This window comes from Ptiloglossa arizonensis, chromosome 10 (assembly GCF_051014685.1).
Source record: "Ptiloglossa arizonensis isolate GNS036 chromosome 10, iyPtiAriz1_principal, whole genome shotgun sequence".
NCBI classification, from domain to species: Eukaryota; Metazoa; Arthropoda; class Insecta; order Hymenoptera; family Colletidae; genus Ptiloglossa; species Ptiloglossa arizonensis.
Window position 1 is genome coordinate 9,636,803 of NC_135057.1, and position 16,990 is coordinate 9,653,792.

At 38.6% G+C, this 16,990-nt stretch overlaps 5 protein-coding genes across 8 annotated transcripts in view; 3 read left to right on the plus strand and 2 right to left on the minus strand.

Moving 5' to 3' along the window:
• Window positions 1–96: 96 nt before the first annotated feature.
• LOC143152442 (V-type proton ATPase 21 kDa proteolipid subunit c'') lies at window positions 97–1,778 on the plus strand. The gene is made up of 5 exons (XM_076322570.1): window positions 97–348; window positions 536–584; window positions 687–770; window positions 852–1,251; window positions 1,323–1,778. Exons 1-5 carry the CDS (start codon window positions 288–290, stop codon window positions 1,353–1,355), a joined length of 627 nt encoding a protein of 208 aa, XP_076178685.1. The 5' UTR covers window positions 97–287; the 3' UTR covers window positions 1,356–1,778.
• A 32-nt stretch (window positions 1,779–1,810) lies between these two features.
• Cpt2 (Carnitine palmitoyltransferase 2) lies at window positions 1,811–4,636 on the minus strand. The gene is made up of 7 exons (XM_076322566.1): window positions 4,425–4,636; window positions 4,324–4,364; window positions 3,691–4,249; window positions 3,054–3,587; window positions 2,504–2,993; window positions 2,222–2,414; window positions 1,811–2,113 (listed from the first exon to the last, which is right to left on the minus strand). Exons 1-7 carry the CDS (start codon window positions 4,467–4,469, stop codon window positions 1,987–1,989), a joined length of 1,989 nt encoding a protein of 662 aa, XP_076178681.1. The 5' UTR covers window positions 4,470–4,636; the 3' UTR covers window positions 1,811–1,986.
• Window positions 4,637–4,953: 317 nt separating this feature from the next.
• Window positions 4,954–9,096, plus strand: LOC143151974 (mesoderm induction early response protein 1). 4 transcript variants are annotated; one of them, XM_076321552.1, is made up of 6 exons: window positions 4,954–5,331; window positions 5,415–5,537; window positions 5,639–5,774; window positions 6,022–7,095; window positions 7,192–7,319; window positions 7,533–9,096. In XM_076321552.1, coding segments are annotated over exons 2-6 (1,962 nt in total). In that variant the 5' UTR covers window positions 4,954–5,331; window positions 5,415–5,535; the 3' UTR covers window positions 8,155–9,096. The 4 variants fall into 4 exon arrangements, with proteins under 4 accessions (XP_076177667.1, XP_076177666.1, XP_076177668.1 ...); XM_076321551.1 differs by having other exon boundaries at window positions 4,954–5,326; XM_076321553.1 differs by having other exon boundaries at window positions 4,954–5,326; window positions 7,536–9,096.
• On the minus strand, window positions 8,829–15,436 carry Nup188 (nuclear pore complex protein Nup188). Its single transcript, XM_076321537.1, has 5 exons — window positions 15,216–15,436; window positions 14,894–15,104; window positions 14,355–14,819; window positions 14,157–14,281; window positions 8,829–14,090 (listed from the first exon to the last, which is right to left on the minus strand). The coding sequence occupies exons 1-5, from the start codon at window positions 15,242–15,244 to the stop codon at window positions 9,212–9,214; spliced, it is 5,709 nt and encodes a 1,902-aa protein (XP_076177652.1). The 5' UTR covers window positions 15,245–15,436; the 3' UTR covers window positions 8,829–9,211.
• A 135-nt stretch (window positions 15,437–15,571) lies between these two features.
• Cmpy (crimpy) overlaps window positions 15,572–16,990 on the plus strand; it is a 246,343-nt gene continuing 244,924 nt past the window's right edge. Inside the window, exons 1-2 of the mRNA XM_076321548.1 lie at window positions 15,572–15,717; window positions 16,126–16,275. The gene's annotated coding sequence lies outside the window, so the exon portion shown is untranslated. The remainder of the gene's footprint in view (window positions 15,718–16,125; window positions 16,276–16,990) is intronic.

The window sequence follows — 16,990 nt, forward strand, 5'->3', positions numbered from 1 at the left end:
ACTAACAAAATTTTCGATACGTTTTAAAGAAATTTAAAAATTGAATTTTAATACTGTATTTCTACGATCGATGTCACTAGTGTACTTAACCATTAGGAGTACCAGACGTCACATGATAAGAACGGGTGTGAGAGCTATCCTTCCAATCCGTACGTGAAATGTTCTGATTTTAAAATATTGTAAGAACCTGTGGTTGACTTATGCTCTAAGCTGGTTAATATTAATTCGTTTATATTTCAACATTTGTCTTAAATACTGCACGTAACGACAAAACCAAATATAGCGCGATGAGATACATTTTGGGCACAACTTTTGCAACCACTGCCTCTGCTGCTATTGCAGTATTAGGTATTAATTTATATTTACTTTATTTTAAATGAAACTAAATATCATATAAGCTAATAATCTGTAGAGAACTTGAACCAGTTGCAATTATTTTTTTGAAAAAGATTGATTGTCATGTTTGTATTTTTTATTTTTGTAAAATATGTGTTTATATCCATTTATATTTTCAAAATAATAATATTTTTTGCAGTATTGTATCATGTATTTACTGGAAAAGGAGAACGAGTTAGTGTCGCATGGTGAGAAGAAAGATTTTAGTTATTTGCCTTTTATCTTAAAATCTTTATAGCGATACCTGTGCATGCACACAAGTGTATTAATATAAAAAAAAATGTTTGTAGGTTTTTGGAAAGTTCATCTCCATACATGTGGGCAACCCTTGGTATTGGACTTGCGGTTGCTTTATCTGTAGTTGGAGCTGCATTGTAAGTTTTAATGTTATAAATGATAATAATTTTAATGTACTTTCAAACAGTAAAGAAAATGCTACAAATTAACCATTTTAGGGGGATTCATACAACTGGTGTCTCAATTGTTGGGGCTGGTGTAAAAGCACCAAGAATTAAAACAAAGAATTTAATTTCTGTAATATTTTGTGAAGCTGTTGCTATTTATGGTTTGATCACTGCTATTGTTTTATCTGGAATGTTAGAAGAATTTAATTATAGCGAAGCCAGTGCAAGGGAAGCAGTTCGTAATCAAAATTGGCTATCTGGATACATAATGTTTGGAGCTGGTTTGGCTGTTGGTCTTGTCAATCTGTTTTGTGGCATAGCTGTTGGTATTGTAGGTTCAGGAGCAGCTCTTTCCGATGCAGCCAATTCTGCTCTTTTTGTAAAGATTCTTATTGTTGAAATTTTTGGTTCTGCTATTGGACTCTTTGGATTAATTGTTGGCATTTATATGGTAAGTTATTTAAAAATATTAATAGTTACCTTATTTTATTTCATCATTAATAAATACTATCGTTCTTCTAGACATCTAAAGTAAAAATGGGAAATAAGATATAAATTTATAATAAAAAGCAGCACTACAAACAACCATAAAGTATTTTTTGGAATCACAAAGTTCCATTCCATGTTTAGTAATCATTTAAGAAAAAAATAGAAGAAAAATGTAGAATAACTTCTCTGTTCAAACCAATGTAAAAAAATGATTTGTCGTACAAGGTCAGTACAGTTTTGAACAAGTGTAATTTTGATACAGATAGAGTTTGACTTATATAGTTGTTAAACTATTTTTAGCATACAATTTATTGCTACTATACTGTCACTTGTTTATGGTACTTTGAGTGCGTTGTAGCGCTCTCTTTTGAACGCATCTAATGTATATATTTTTTTTTCCAACTAAAATGTATCAAATTAGAGTAATATTATATTATACTTACTCTTATGTGTTGCACATATGTGTAAAATATATTACATACAATCTTATTTATCAGTAAAATTCATTTTACAACATAAAATGAAGAATATAGTTCTTTATTCTTTTGACAATAACAAAAAGTTTTTCAAAAAGACATACAAATTTATAATTATATATGTAAACAACAATGATAAAAGTTCTTATAAATGTATAATATATGTTTAACAAACCTGAATACAATTGAATATCAATTGAAGGTATTTGATAGGGTTATTGTTATTCAACTAATATCTGATGAATATTTTTAAATGCCTCTTCTAAACACTTTACATATTCGCTAGAATTGCAATGATTGTTATAACTTGTTACAATAGATCCCAGTCTTTTATCTTGAATCATGTATCTAAACATTAGATAAATGTTACAGATAAAATTTCGTATGGTTACTTTATACATTAGTAGATCACAGATGATACGTTTATAAAAACAATAAAGAAAACATGTATCTCACCCGATTCCATATCCATTGTTTACTACTGGTCCAAATCCACCAGCAAATACAGCCGAACTTGAAAGGGTAGATGTAGATAAGACATTATTGTTTATATTTTCATATGCTGAATCTTCAAAAATAGCTGGTTTAGGAGAATTTGATTGTTCCCAAATTTTCTTTAATGCAAATAAATGTCTATCAAATCCTTGTCCTATAAATGTATAAATAAACTTTTAATTTCAGTTTTTGACAATTTTTTTTATAATGGAAGTGTCACACGTAACAATGTTTTGTAATTACCCATAGCAGCATCTTTAGTGAGTGCATTATGAACATTACTACAGTTAATTATTAACTGTTTTAATTCCAACTTGGATAAATTGCTATTTTTTCGAACCATATTTTCGCATGTTGTTTTTGTTTCTATTGTACAGGACCTAATAGTTTCTGTTCGTCCATGCTTAAATGCAGCTGTACTGCAAGATTCATACGTTGGTACTGCACAATCGCCTAGGTAGTATAAAGCTAATTGAAAGGCCAATTGCATAATTGCATCAGGGCTTACTCCAAAGTTCTTAAACTCATCTTTTCCAAATTTGTCAAGTATCAAGTGATCGATACTTAATTGTTTCGTCCATTCTTCGTATTTTTTATTTTGCATATCAATAATATTTTGTATTTTATTATCTATAACAAATTCGAGTTGCTTGACATCTCCCATTCCTTTTTGAAGATACTGAACATCATTAGGGTGAAATCTTGGTTGCTTTGATATATCATCTTTTATATCCTGAAAAATAAATATCATCAAATATTACAACTTTTTCCTATAAATTCTTATGTTACTTACATTAAAATATCTTAGAACAGCTACTCCATCTCCCCATGAGTGCTCGAAATTTATTCCAGCATATCCGTCTTTTGTGACAATTAGAGAAAATGACTTATCAAACCATCTGTTTGTTCCATCTGCATGGAGAAATGTCGCAATTAATTTATTATAATCCGTGCCAAAACATGCATCATCCAATATCATCATAACTATAGCAGAGTCAATCTTTTGCAGAAAGTCTTGATTTCCAACTTTTGATATATATTCTCTAGTATTAGCCCAAAGATTACGTTCCGCAGTTGTAAGTACTCCAATAGGACTTTTATTGGCAGGTTTGTCATCTTCTAAAATAGAGTTTAGACATGTTGCTATTGTTTTCGGTTCATAAATATAGCCATTTTCATCTAATACATTAAAAGAATAGAAATGTCCTTTTCTCATTACAACTACATGCCGTGCAGATGTATCTTGATGAATTTCATCTTTTTCTATTTTTGGTAATCTTGTTGTATTGAATAAGTTATGATATTGTGACATATCCAGAGGAAAAGCCTGTAATAACAATTATTACTTCTAGTATATAAAGAAGTAAGGTATATTATTTTAAGATAAGGAAACATAATATTTTTAGTTTTTATCAATAATAGCAGGTCACCTTGAATAAATAAGCTCCATACCAGCTGATTCGAGATGGTAGCATTCTTGTAACAGTATGAAATAAGTCAGTGTCAGTTTTTTTTGGATTTAAATGGAATACCTCTGGTGGTAAAATGTTGTTTTTCAATGATTTCATAAATCTTAAAGACGATATAAGTATATTTGTAGCTTTTACCAATTGTGCATTATATGCCGAATTGTCTTCTGGTGTAAAAATTATGAAAGGATTATAATTAATAGGTAAAGGTTTACGCTCTCTTAGATACATATCAAACCATGGTTCGCTGATATAGCTAGTATGAAGATTTTTTGCATCTTTAGCAATAAGTTTTTTATGCAAAATAACACCATCTTTGGTTAAAAATTCATTGACATAGGATGTGGTTTTTACCAATTGTTCGTTAGATAATAAAGGTTTTTGCGCACTTAAATATTTAGTGCATGTGTCTTGTAGTTTAGGAATAGGCAAACGTGGTAGAGACGGTTGGAAATGCATTGTGGGGGTTTTACTTTTTTTAATATATTGGTATTCTTCATCCTTTTGAGTGGTTATACTTCTATAATAAATAAAAATATTGAGAAGAAAATAAATTTTCCTGTTTACATATGCTAAATATAAAATATTATTTACCTCGATGCTTGCAGTACTAATGACACATGTTTATTTCCACTCTAAAACATGAATGTATTATTAAAATAATGGATTAAATATAAAAGTTACAGTATATTTACCAATTTCACTTGTAAATAATTGTGCTTTGCTGCCAAAGAGAACATGTTGCATATATAAAATAAATTTTATTTCTTATATCACAGTATATTATTTTATAAAATATAATAAGTTGAGCAACAATGATTTATATGAAAAAATAAAATTTATGTTGTCATTGTTAATTTAAATAAAATATCTTGTATGTAGCGTATGTTTAATACATATGCATACATTAATTATACATTCTTACTATGCTGTATTTCTATATATATTCAAACATATGTAATACCTATAGTATAATTGTAAAATATGTATATATATATATATATATATATATATTATATATACACACATATTATATATTTATACATTTTTACATGATTTAAATATTAAATAATGATTTCAAAATTTGAAATACATATGGGTGAATTCGCAATGATTGTCAAAAAAGAATTTATTTAGGAAAACGCATTTTTCAACCAATGGTAAAATGCTTTCTATACAATTTCAAGCGTTCGTGATTGGTCGTTACGATGATTCCATGAGTTTCCCGCTTTTTAGAATGCTATAGGAGTGTAATGATACATTCGATGAATATAAATAATGGATTGTGTGTGTTTCGACTTATTTCCTTAAAGTTTATAATAACTTTGTGCAATCTCTGTTAATACAGTTTTCTCATCGGTTAAAATTGTGCCTTATAAAAATGTTGGATATATTACAAAGTCTGTGTGCTGAAAAATGTACCATTCTTTGTGAAGATATACGACATTGAAATCAAAGATTTGTAGTGAGGTGAAGTGAAATTTAGTACAGTATGAAGTGCCAGTAACAAAAGACTTTAATACGTACTTAATATTGTTTATTAAAATATGAGTTGTTACTGTGACTATAAACTCAGTCCGAGTCATACAAATTTAAGGTTAGGTATGCGTTATAAATTGCATATTATGTCCTTTCAATACGTTACATTGATTATATGATTACATGAAATAACATGTATAATGCAGGTAGTTTAAGGGCAACCTCCTTCAACATTCTAACGGTGCACATCGCTCTGTGCATGTATTAGATACATAATTCTAGTATCTACGTGATGTTTCTACATTGGTTACTTCAAAGGATATAAACATGTTAGTGTATATGGATCAGTATTGGCCAATACCATTTTTACCATAAATTATTATTTAAAAAAACAAATACAGTTTTAAATATAATATTTAATTATTTATAGGGCAGATCGAGATTATGATATGGGTCCAGCTACAGAAATGATGGTAAATGATTTTGACGATGAACGGACTTTAGACGAAGAAGAAGCTTTAGAAGGTAGTGAAGATTCTCACAACGAGTTGTCCAACTTGCAAAAGGTATAATTCTGTGGTGTGTGAGCAAAATATTTAATATATACGATGTTCACTTTGTAACAAGATTCTGATCCCAACTATTCTAGGATCAAGCCTGTGAAATGAAAAAATCAAGCCCATAAATAATTACAATTATGATAAGTTTCTACAACACTTTGGACTCAAAGTGCGTTCTCGTAGTGAGATTCGTATGTTTAGTCTATTTGTTATATCCGGCATGATAATCATTTGTGTTCTGGTGTTCTTTCAGGAAGGTGATATGCCACTAAAAGATCTGCTTGCAATGTATGGATACGGGGATCCATCGACAGAAAATTCAAACAGTTCGGATCGAATGTTAATTCCATCTGGAAGCGGCGATCCAGAAGTTGAAGGGCAGTATTCGGATAAGGGTGACAATGATGCGGATGACGATGACGACGATGACGAAGCAGATGCAACTAGTAACGAGCCAGATCTCAAACAATTTTATACAGAAATGTTGGTAAAAGGGAAAGATTCAACGTCGTTGGTATCAGGATCAACGATAAAAGGAAGCAGTGCCAGTAGCGTAGGTACTGGAGACAATAGTAGACGACACAGAATTCACGACGATGACGACGACGATGAAGAAGGTGAAGGCGAAGAATGTTCTATGATCGACGGTTGTAGTAACAATGAAAATGCAAGAACAACTGCAACAATAGGAAGTACTGGTGCCGCTAAGTGTAGTGGTATAACTGGACTCGGAGGCTGTGCAACAGACGATAATACAGTTACTGGAGTAGAAGGTAGCGTTGGAGGTAGCACAGTAGATGGAGGAGAAGATGGAATAGTTAGCGGTGGTATAGGTAGTGGTACTTCACGGTTACTGCGAAGCGTTTCACGACCACAGAGCGAAGAAGAAGAAGACGACTGTGATTACAGTCCAGACGAAGAGGAATGGAAAAAGACAATCATGGTTGGTAACGATTACCAAGCGGCTATACCAGAAGGTCTTTGTCGTTACGACGACGCGTTACCTTATGAAAACGAGGACAAAATGTTATGGGATCCAAGTCACATACCCGAAGAAGAAACCGAAGAATTCTTAGAACGGGCACAGTTACCGGCTGTAAAAGGCGGTTCTTCTCTGCCTACAGGGTCTCACATTAGAGACGACGAACAAGCATTATATCTATTGCTACAATGTGGTTACAATCTTGAAGAGGCATTAAGAAGACGTAGAATGAACGTTGTCCCGCCTACAGATGCAGTTAGCCTTTGGTCGGAAGAAGAATGTCACAATTTTGAGTCTGGATTACGAAGTTATGGAAAAGATTTTCATATGATACAAAAAAACAAGGTACGAATTGTATACCCAAATACCTTGAAAAATGAAAAATAAGGTAAATAATAATAATCTAAATAATTATATTATTTGTTATTATTATTATTACAGGTTAGAACGCGATCTGTCGGGGAACTAGTGCAATTTTATTACTTGTGGAAGAAAACGGAACGTCACGATATATTTACTTACAAGGCCCGTTTAGAAAAGAAGAAGTATGCCTTGCACCCTGGCATCACGTGAGTATTTTCTCTATCCGTAGATAGGGCATTGATTTTACAAATAAACTGTTTCTTTAATTTGAATGATTACAACAAATATCGTATTTACTTCTTTCGCGACTTAAATAGATGGATTTCTTTCGTTCAAGTCGCACAGTCTCTCTTTCATTTACATTTCTCATCGTATCGTGATTGAAAACTTGAAGTATGACAAGACCATTGAATCGTAAGCAGGGACTATATGGACCGATTTCTGGAGGAACAAGAGGGTGTACGCGATCGTAGCAGCTCACCGAATGTTCATTGTTTATTGTACGGTGACGCCAAGCGACAAAGGTCAACCGCTAGCGCTGCGAATAACGACGAGTCAAAGTCTACGGAACCATGGGACAGTGCCGCGGTTGATCCTTTAGCTGATCTGAATGGACCAACACCACCACCACCGCCACCTCCACCTCCACCTCCGCCACCACCAACACCGGTCATTGCCACAGTGTCACCTTCAGGTTCGGTTTCAACTACATTAACAACACCTCCGTATTGTACACCGTCGACTCGACACTCGGATTGTTCATCGTCCGACTCCAGCTGCGCCAATCAGCATCCGTGGCCGAACTTGACATCTCGAAGTCACTCTACCTCCTCCATCGTAACAACGATCACCATCAATACGACAACAGCCAGCACCGCTCCGATAGTTACGGCCGTTGGGGTTACGAGTACGGTCACAACTAGTTCTGTCGTCACTTCTGTTACCTCGAATAATTTTTATCATTCGCGAGTGACGTCGAGAAGCAACGATTCCCACGACTCGCCGTCACCAGAGAACATTTTACCTCATTTGCCCCCTTAGCGTCGAACGCGACCTTCGGGTTTCCAGCCTGGAAGGCGTCACATGTCTTTGCGCGACGCGTTCAACTCGTCGCTCGCGCCATCGCTATCGTCGTAACATATAATATTCGTTAATATCACGAATTATATTTTTATACTGTATCGTAGTATGACTATCGACCGCAACAGCGAAAGGGAATGTTCTTTCGCGAAACGAACAGAGAGGTATTAAAAGTACGTTAGTTTAACTGAAAGGACAAACAAAAAAAAAAAAAAAGAATAACAAAAAGAAATAAGAAGCAGTTGAAATGGTAAGTGGCACGTGGACGCGAATTACTGTAGCTTTTTCCATTTTCTGCTTTCCACTTTCCGATAACTATCTCTATCGTTATCTGTAGATGAAGTTTATCAAGAAACTGATGAGTTTAAATTATTGACATCGATTCGCGTTTTCAGATCTATAAATATTTAAGTGTTATCCAAGCGAACAAACAAGATCAATTACGATCACAGAATTGTAGCGCCGGGCGCAAATTTATTATGGATAACCGTAAACGTTATCCTATCACGTGTTTGATTGCTGGTACTAAATGTACAAAAATCCAGTTCCGCAATACGACCACGTAAATCCGACGGAACAAGATCTCGATAATCGTTCGACATGATTCGATTAAATGAAATTTGCTGAGAACTTGTTTATTTATTATTTTTTTTTTTTTATAATGAAATTTGCGTCGTCGAGGATGCCCAACAAGTGCGCGCAAGCAATCTTAAAGATCGTTACCAACGTCGGTCGTTACGATGTTCGAAAATTCAAACCAACGCGCGCGTTTTGCATATCCTCGATTTAACCTTTGTCGGACTTCTTTTTATCCTTTATAAGTTATCGAACGCGGAAGAATATAATAAAAATCGTTACTTTATTATGAATTCCAAACGTACACCAAATAATTATAAATCTTTATTTCTTTTGTACACTACCGAATGTTTCCTCCTTCTGTTTCTCACTCAGTCCACTTTCTCTTTTTCTCTTAATTTCAAGCACACGCAATTCGTCGCACTTGGACGTGCAATCGTCGCTATCGGTACTGCGTCAGATCCAAAGATTCCACGACAGCTTTCAGCAACTTACCCATCAAAGGTAAAAATTGTACGCTACTAACATTAGTCGTAAATCTTCCGGTAGTGAAAATCTTTTCTTCCAGTCTGTCTCGTTCCGATTCCTTCAATCTCGCCGGTAGGATATTGTAACTGGGATCGATCGATTGATCGATCGTTCTCACGCTTCGGGTGTCGGCGTTGATCAACGAACCTTCGATCGACCAATTGTCGGGAGTGCCGCGGTGTTCGAGGAAATCGAAGAAAACGCCTAACTCCGTCACCGTCTCCCGCGCAATTAACTGACGATCCCGGAGGGCGATCCTCGGACTTCGGACACCCTCCAAGGCCTGGCACAGTATCAACACGAGGTTGATCTCGAGTGCCAGACGGGTGTTATTCTCGTCCATAGATTCGAACCAAGGATCGCTGAACTTTTGATACTTGGCCACAATAGGACTGTTACCGTTGTTGCCAGCAGCTGATCCGCCACCTTTCGTCACGTGTCTGCCGCTGGTTAAGGCCGTCGCTCTCGATAGTATGGTGTTCTCGCAAATCAGGGGATCGTACGGTCTCCTGACGAGTCTGGGACTGCTCAACAGCGGCACCGTCACGTCCAGACCGCTGACGTACACCAAAAACTCTCCACCCACGTTGGAGGATCTCGAGGCCGAGCCGGAAGCAGCGTGGATGATCCGTCTGAGATCTTTGCTCGAGTGCATGCGTCTGTCTTCCGGCGTGGCGTGTTCCCATTCTCTTTTGGCTGAATCCATTTTGTCCGACTGTCCACCGAACGAGACCGACGAGGAGCTCACCGGCTGCGATTTAGAGTGAAGCGCCTGCGTGAATAATTGCGTGGAGCTAATGATCGTTCCATAGGTCAACCGGGGACCGGAAATCATGCTCATCTGTGGTGGACCGAAATTCATCTCCGCCATCGGGGTATACCAGAAATCCTGGGTGTATATGGTGTCGACCAGGGTGTTCAGTCTCGGCGAGAAGTGAACGAAGGTGAGCGCGCAGGTTGTGTTGATGACGATCAGCTTGTTCACCAGCAGTTTCAATTCACCGCTCGGCGAGCGTTTGTCGCAGGACTCCAACTCCTCGGCGCTTTCCACGCTGATACCGTCGATGATGAACTTGAGTATACGGGGACGTAGTAGCAGGCTCACCGTGTTGTCGTACGCCAGGTACATACACTTGATCAGTGTCTCGCAGATGTTCGACTGTATCGAGTTCCAGATGTACGGCAACGTGGCCATGGTGTGAATTAGAGCGACGAGGGATTGCACCAAGTCGGCGGCTAGAAGGTCCGCGGTGTGCCTGAGTAACGTGGACGCGACCATCAACTGGTGCTCGTGGGAATTGAGGAACATGACGATGGACTTTATGTAGACGGTGGGCGTTTCACGGGTCACGAGTCCGGTGAGGAATTCGAGACCGAGGGTGTACAGGGGCCACCAATCCTGGCACCGCCATTTACCGTTCGTACAGTCGTCGTACAACGAGTCCAGCATGCTATTACCGATGTCCGATGGCGGGATCAGGCTCAGCCACAGTTTCGCGATGTCGTTCTCGTTGATCGGGTGCAACGTGTACGGCGAGCGTATGATCAGGTTGAGCAGGTTGAGTGCAGCAGCGCTGAATCTCATATACGGGTATTTTTGCAGCGTGATACCGATACACGCCATCAGCTCGAGTATCATTTGACGTAGTTGCACGCAACCGGTCTTCCGTTGGTGCTTGGACAGTAAACTCTGCTCTACGTAGGAACGCAATAGCTGCGTGACCATGCAAACTGCCAAAGTGGCGGGCAAACTCTCCCGAATCTCCCGGAGGGTCTCCGCGTTTCTCTTGTCAGCATTCTTCTGCGCGGTCACGCTGCCAATGGTAACCTTTTCATCTACCGTTCGATCGATCGGTTGTCGTTGCTTTCGTTTCTCGAATTGCACCGCCGCCTCCTTCAGTTCTTCCAATTCGCTCGCTGCGATCGTGCACGAGTGCGCCAACAGGTACTCGAGACTCGTCGCATCCATGCGCAATGTACTCTTTACGCACTGTACGCATCCAAGTAACAAAGACATCAACGTCTGACGTAACGATTTTCCGTAGCTACGATACGCCTGCCCGATCTCTTGCATCAGCTGCGTCAAGCCTGTCTTGAAGATCCTTGAGTCGTCCATACACATCTGCTTCCACGAGGTAATGCATCGCAGCGACAAAGAAGCCAGCAACATCGTGATTTTCCGGCTACCGAGGTCGTGGGATTGTTTCACGCGTTCCAATAGCGATTCCAACGAGCGCTGTGTGATCAATTGCGCCTGGATCACGTTCACCGGATAATTGGTCGAGATTCTCTCGTCGGTCAACGTGACGATAAAGTTGTACCACGATTCCAAGTTACATTCGTATTGCGAGTGTACGATACTCGTGTCGTGTTTCTCGTAGTTGCTCGAACTTTCGTTCTCGGTGTACACGTCGTCGAGTATGTAGATCGTCAACTTCTTCCAGTAATCTTTCGACTTGTCCAAAAATTTTCTCAAGTTCATGGAGAAGTCGTCCTCCAGCACGGAACTCTTGAACAGCTCCAAGGTGATTATGTCCAAGAGGTGGGAGTAGCCTTTCGCGCCTGGCACTAGATCTCTGAAAAGCGGAGCGAACAGATGAGACCAAAATTTTTCTCGTTTTCGGAAAAAATTTACGAGAATTTCGTTCCTGTGGTACCACATCGCTCGTAGCAGTGCCATCGTGCTGTTGTACAATTTGTCGCACACGATGTCTTCCTTCTCGTAGATTCGATTCAGATATTTCATCAGAAATTGTCTGCATCCTTCGGTGAAGAATTCCTCCACCGATCGTGGGAAGATTCGTTTGCATTCCGCGGGGTGCACGATGTTGAAGAGAGCCTCCGTCAAGCCGGGTTGCTTTTCCAAACAAACCGCGACCAGCTCGAGTATGGCGACTTTAACATCCGCCACGCAAGTCGGCGACATGAGTCCTCTACGGGATGCAAAAGTTTCTCGAATAGCAGTGCCATCCATACCCATGCAAACGAGTAGAGACATAGACGATCCTTCGGCAAATTTTTTCAGGAGTCTAACGGCCATCGCTTGTAAGGGAGGACTGAACCAGACATAGAGGTAATTAACGATCGTGGGTACTATTAAAAGACCGTTGGGCACACGAGGCGAAGAATACAAGGCGGCTTCCAGGGGTGATCTACCTCCTGTCTCCAAACCCAATGATTTTCGAAATATTAACAATCTGTTCACCACCGACAGGGCCAGTTGTACGCTTTTGATCGCCTTGAATCCTTTTCCGCGAATCCAATCCGTTTCCGCCATCATTTTATTATGCAATGTGCGTTCACCAGTGCGGATTAATTTCAGCAACGCGTGTCTTGGTTCCAGATACAGTAAACTGTACGCGACGACCAACTGTAGCTCGTTATGTATGTCTTCCTTCGGTAGACTGGACTCGAGCGCTCTGTGAAGGCAAAACATACTTTTTAACCAGAGGTCGGTTCTTTCTGCATCCGAATCGAAGTACCAGGAGTCTAATTTTGGCAGAACACCTTGCAGTAAAAACACCATTCCTGGTATTTCTACCGTGTACAGAGCTTCTTCGTTATATTTCCTGATTAAATACTTGGACAAAATGTCCAGGTACGCGTTCAAAATTGGATAAGAATGTGCAATCGTCTCTATGGCGGACAGCCAGGACGCGATTATACCGCCGTCAAAGGAAACTGCTTCCGCAAAGTCTAATGTCTTTTGATACCGATTGTTGAATCTTGGATAAACACCGGCACGCATTCGTGACAAAATTTCTTCGGGATACTCTAGAATGAGTTCCGACGAAATACTAATACACGCTGCAACGATCTTGTATATATACATCTTGTCCTCAGGTAAAACCGAATAGGAAAACCTGTTGATAATTTCAAAGCTTAACTCTGTGGGAATAACCATACTTGGCGGTATCCCTATGTATTTAGCCAGTGTTTTCAACAACTTTAGGCCCTGTGAAACGACTTCGGGTAAATTTTTAGTCATCTCGTTGATATTCGTGATTCCACCGCCCGCTTGAAGGAAGAGCTGTTCTATCTTGTGATGCAAAGCGTCCCAGTAGCACGCCTTTTGCCGAAATATTACCACTTCGCGTTCGCTCGACAGTATGCGTATATTTTCACGGAAACAATCTTCCGATATTGCATACGAGTTTTTGTGAATTGTGCATTCTTGTTCGTATGGTTTGAACGGTCTATTATGGTCCCGTTGCCGCGGGACTTCTAGCGTCAACGATTGGAGATTGTTTAGTTCCGTTGCAATGTTTTCAGCACTGGTCTCGGACGCACTCGCCAATCCGATGGCAATGTTCGTTAGCGGTTCAAATTCGTATGGAAACTGTTCAGCTGCGAATTTGTAGATCAACCATAAACCGTCGTCGCGTTCTTGCCAAAACCGTGCTGCAGTTTTAGGAAATTGAATTGTAGCGGCAACGGCATCGAAAATACCATTCAATGCGCTCAGTTTCTCATCATCGACGAAAGCGCACACTAAGGTAAGGAGGTTGTACACGCTACTGTGCACTACTTCGGCATAATGAGTTTTCTCGCAAATCATTTCGCTATTCATTAAGTCTTGCAAATAATGAAAGACATTCAGTTGTATGGCTTTTATACCAAATGGTTTAAATCGGTGCAGTGTATCGATGTTTTCCTGATCGATAGCGTAATTTGCTAACATCCACGAAAGAAACAGTGGACTGTCTTGTGGAGAATTATCGCGAATGCATTTGTGTTCGAAAGTTTCTTGCATACTATTTCTCACGCTTCGTACCCAGTCTTCCATGTCGGCACTGTAAACAAAAATACACTGTCATCATTAAAATCATGTTTGATTCCAGACATTACAAGAAACTTACTGTTTTCTGACATCTAATGCTACTAAAAATAGAGCCGCTTGGCTATGCTGTATTTCTTTGATTTTTTTGGCAATTGCTTTTTTATCCTCGTGACTTTTTGTACTTGCTAAGCGTCTTGGTTCTCCCTGTAAGGTTATTAAATACTGTTAAGTAATAATATAATATACCACAGATTTTTTCTTTCGGTACGATACTAACCCCGATGCTTTCGTATAGTTTCAAAAATTCGGTATCTTTAATGTGTATATCGTGAATGACAACGGTTAGTATGTGAAGCAACTCTCGCATCTCAACGAGACTACTGTTGTATAGCCTGTGCAAATATTCTTCCGTACATAGCTGCGATCGAACAGGTGGGTTTACCGTCTTCAATGCCTCTATTTGTTTTTGAATGGATTCCAGTAACGTTCCGAATAAAATATTGTCGAAAAACTTTGCAAATTCTTTTTGGTAACGATGTTCATTGTCTTTGTATTCTACCATAAGTTTAAGGCACTTTATCAAGGTCATCCTTTCGGAATAGTAAAAATTCCATATGTCGTTGATTAACGCTTTCATTGAAATAAAATCAACGAGTTGAGACGCAAAAGTTTCCGTACAATTGCGATATTCGTATTTTATAAAATTACAGACTAGGTCCCATGTAATAGTAGCGTCCAAATTCTTGAAAAATAAACAATTAGTTTTGGCGGTATTCGGACAAAGTAAAGACAATAAAACATTTTAGTAAAACATACCAGAAGAGGAGCAAGCTTGCTAATTAATTCGTACATTCGCGGCGAGGGATCGTTCTTGGGTATATTTTGTAGCGATGCTTCTGTGTACGGCTTAAAAAACAAAAGCCCTTCTTTGAGAAGTTTTGTTTCTTTCTTAATTTCATCTTCGACAAGTTGTCTCTCGCATCGACATACCGTATCCGATATTAAAAACCATAATTCCTTACAGTAACTGCATTAAAAATAATTTTAAGACAATGGCACTCATTGTACAGAGTTAATTTTCAAGGGGTAATAAAAGTTCAAGTCCTTTTTTCATTAAAACAAGGTGATATTTACTTACGGCAAACTTTCTACAGCGGGTACTTCCATTTCAAATACATTAATTTATGTTAATCGTAAGAAATATATTACAAATCCTTCGAGAGGTAACTAAAATATCTTAAATTCTAGCAAATACTGAATTTCGATGTTACATATCTGCTTTATTATTAAATGTTATCAGCTTATTGTAAACAACGGTTGACACGTAACCTCAAATATACCGTTGAACTTATGCACACTTTTCAATCAAATTGAAAACTTGTCTAGAGAAGTGTAGTCGAGTGTTGATTGGTCGGTAGATTTCAGATTTCCGAGAGAGGGAGAAGTATCCGGAAGTGGACCTCGAGTTAGGTTGGCAGCAGTGTCGTTCATTTCCCGCTAAGAGTGCTGTGCGACGCGCGCTTTGTAATTTCGTTCCGTTCAAAAGAAAAATATTTAAGCAAAAGTGAAACGAATTTTGTGCGTGTCCACGAATTTGGAAGTCGTAATCTGGAGATCATCGTCGAGAAGCAATCGCACAAGTAACGTAAACGTTTTTATTTACATTTTAATGAAATCTAAAACGCACACACATATGTCCGACTGCATCGCGCAAAAGCGTACCGCGTTTACGCTAAAGTGGGTGCAGAGATTTATGACGAGGATGCAATTACGTTAAATTCGTGGTAGTAAAACCGTTAGAGACAACCTGAGCTTGTAATCCGAGAGGTGGAAGCAAAATTGTACGTTTTCGCGTTTACGGTTTCAAAGCGTACGCAACTGATTTTAAACGGTGAACAAATTGCGTGTTAATTTCGAGTCGTCTCTCGCGAGGCAACGATCGAATTGTCTGTTTCGTAAAGCGGGTAAAAGAAATAAAATATCTGCGTTTTGTTTCGAAGTTTTAGCTATATCCGCGTTCGCGTAAACCCTTTCGTTGCACATTTTAGGTACGGGATTCGCAACGATAGAAATTTCTATTCCGCCGTTTGGGAAGCGTACATCCAGTTGGTGCTGCCACCTTGCGGACATTAGGGGCAAATTACGGCTTGTAACGCGTACGAAAGAAAAATCGTCCTCAGGAGAGCAAGATGAAATGGGTAAGCGATGCTTGATATACTTGTTACAATTAGTGGCTGTAACTAACTATAAGAACGTTGCCAACTAACTGGTTCATCCGCGGGATATTCTAGGTCGATGTTATACCATTTACTTTCTCTTTTTATACGAGCTTCTTATCCATTAAAACAAAGCTTCCAATTTTGTTCGTCGAGGTGGCGCCAGCGTGTCTTGTGTTCGCAACGACAGACTCGAGTCGGTAATAATACGAGAACAAATGCATATTTATAGCGTGCGCGGAAAAAGTATCGAGTCCGTTAAACGATTGATAAAACGTCGTAAAATACGATCTTCTACGTTCACAGTCGAATTACAAAGATGTTTAAGGTTAAGTGTATTTCGAGAATTTACCTAACCCGCAGAATGTGTCCAAATTCAATTACAAATTTAATTACACAACCATCTCGATTTAATGCCGAGCACGCGTTTGCGATTCGTTGTCGCATATGTCCCACCCATTCACTCTAATTCATAATCGTATATTACATCGCCGAGAAGGTAACGCGCGATTATTATCGTGTCACTTTACTTTGAAAGTGACCAAAAAATCAGAAATTTTTCCCTCACCTTTCTCATACGGTCGATTACCTTAAACGGCGAACATTTTTAACGATTCTCGTATTCGGTCGCTCGAATTTAAAACAAAACTATCTTATTTCGAATATACATTAATTTTTCGCGCTCTTTCACTCTACT

What these genes read in the sequence shown, in the direction of transcription:
- Nup188 (XM_076321537.1), bottom strand. Translation starts at nt 15,244, where the DNA reads ATGGAAGTACCCGCTGTAGAAAGTTTGCC. An exon ending in GCAAGCTTGCTCCTCTTCTG is followed by an intron (nt 14,820 to 14,893) that starts GTATGTTTTACT and finishes TTATTTTTCAAG; the next exon opens with AATTTGGACGCTACTATTAC. An exon ending in GCATTAGATGTCAGAAAACA is followed by an intron (nt 14,091 to 14,156) that starts GTAAGTTTCTTG and finishes TTTTGTTTACAG; the next exon opens with TGCCGACATGGAAGACTGGG.
- LOC143151974 (XM_076321552.1), top strand. An exon ending in AGTTGTCCAACTTGCAAAAG is followed by an intron (nt 5,775 to 6,021) that starts GTATAATTCTGT and finishes GTGTTCTTTCAG; the next exon opens with GAAGGTGATATGCCACTAAA. An exon ending in GCCTTGCACCCTGGCATCAC is followed by an intron (nt 7,320 to 7,532) that starts GTGAGTATTTTC and finishes TTGAATCGTAAG; the next exon opens with CAGGGACTATATGGACCGAT.
- LOC143152442 (XM_076322570.1), top strand. Translation starts at nt 288, where the DNA reads ATGAGATACATTTTGGGCACAACTTTTGCAACCACTGCCTCTGCTGCT. An exon ending in TGCTGCTATTGCAGTATTAG is followed by an intron (nt 349 to 535) that starts GTATTAATTTAT and finishes TATTTTTTGCAG; the next exon opens with TATTGTATCATGTATTTACT. An exon ending in TAATTGTTGGCATTTATATG is followed by an intron (nt 1,252 to 1,322) that starts GTAAGTTATTTA and finishes TCGTTCTTCTAG; the next exon opens with ACATCTAAAGTAAAAATGGG.
- Cpt2 (XM_076322566.1), bottom strand. Translation starts at nt 4,469, where the DNA reads ATGTTCTCTTTGGCAGCAAAGCACAATTATTTACAAGTGAAATTG. An exon ending in CACTAAAGATGCTGCTATGG is followed by an intron (nt 2,415 to 2,503) that starts GTAATTACAAAA and finishes ATACATTTATAG; the next exon opens with GACAAGGATTTGATAGACAT. An exon ending in AACAATGGATATGGAATCGG is followed by an intron (nt 2,114 to 2,221) that starts GTGAGATACATG and finishes TCTAATGTTTAG; the next exon opens with ATACATGATTCAAGATAAAA.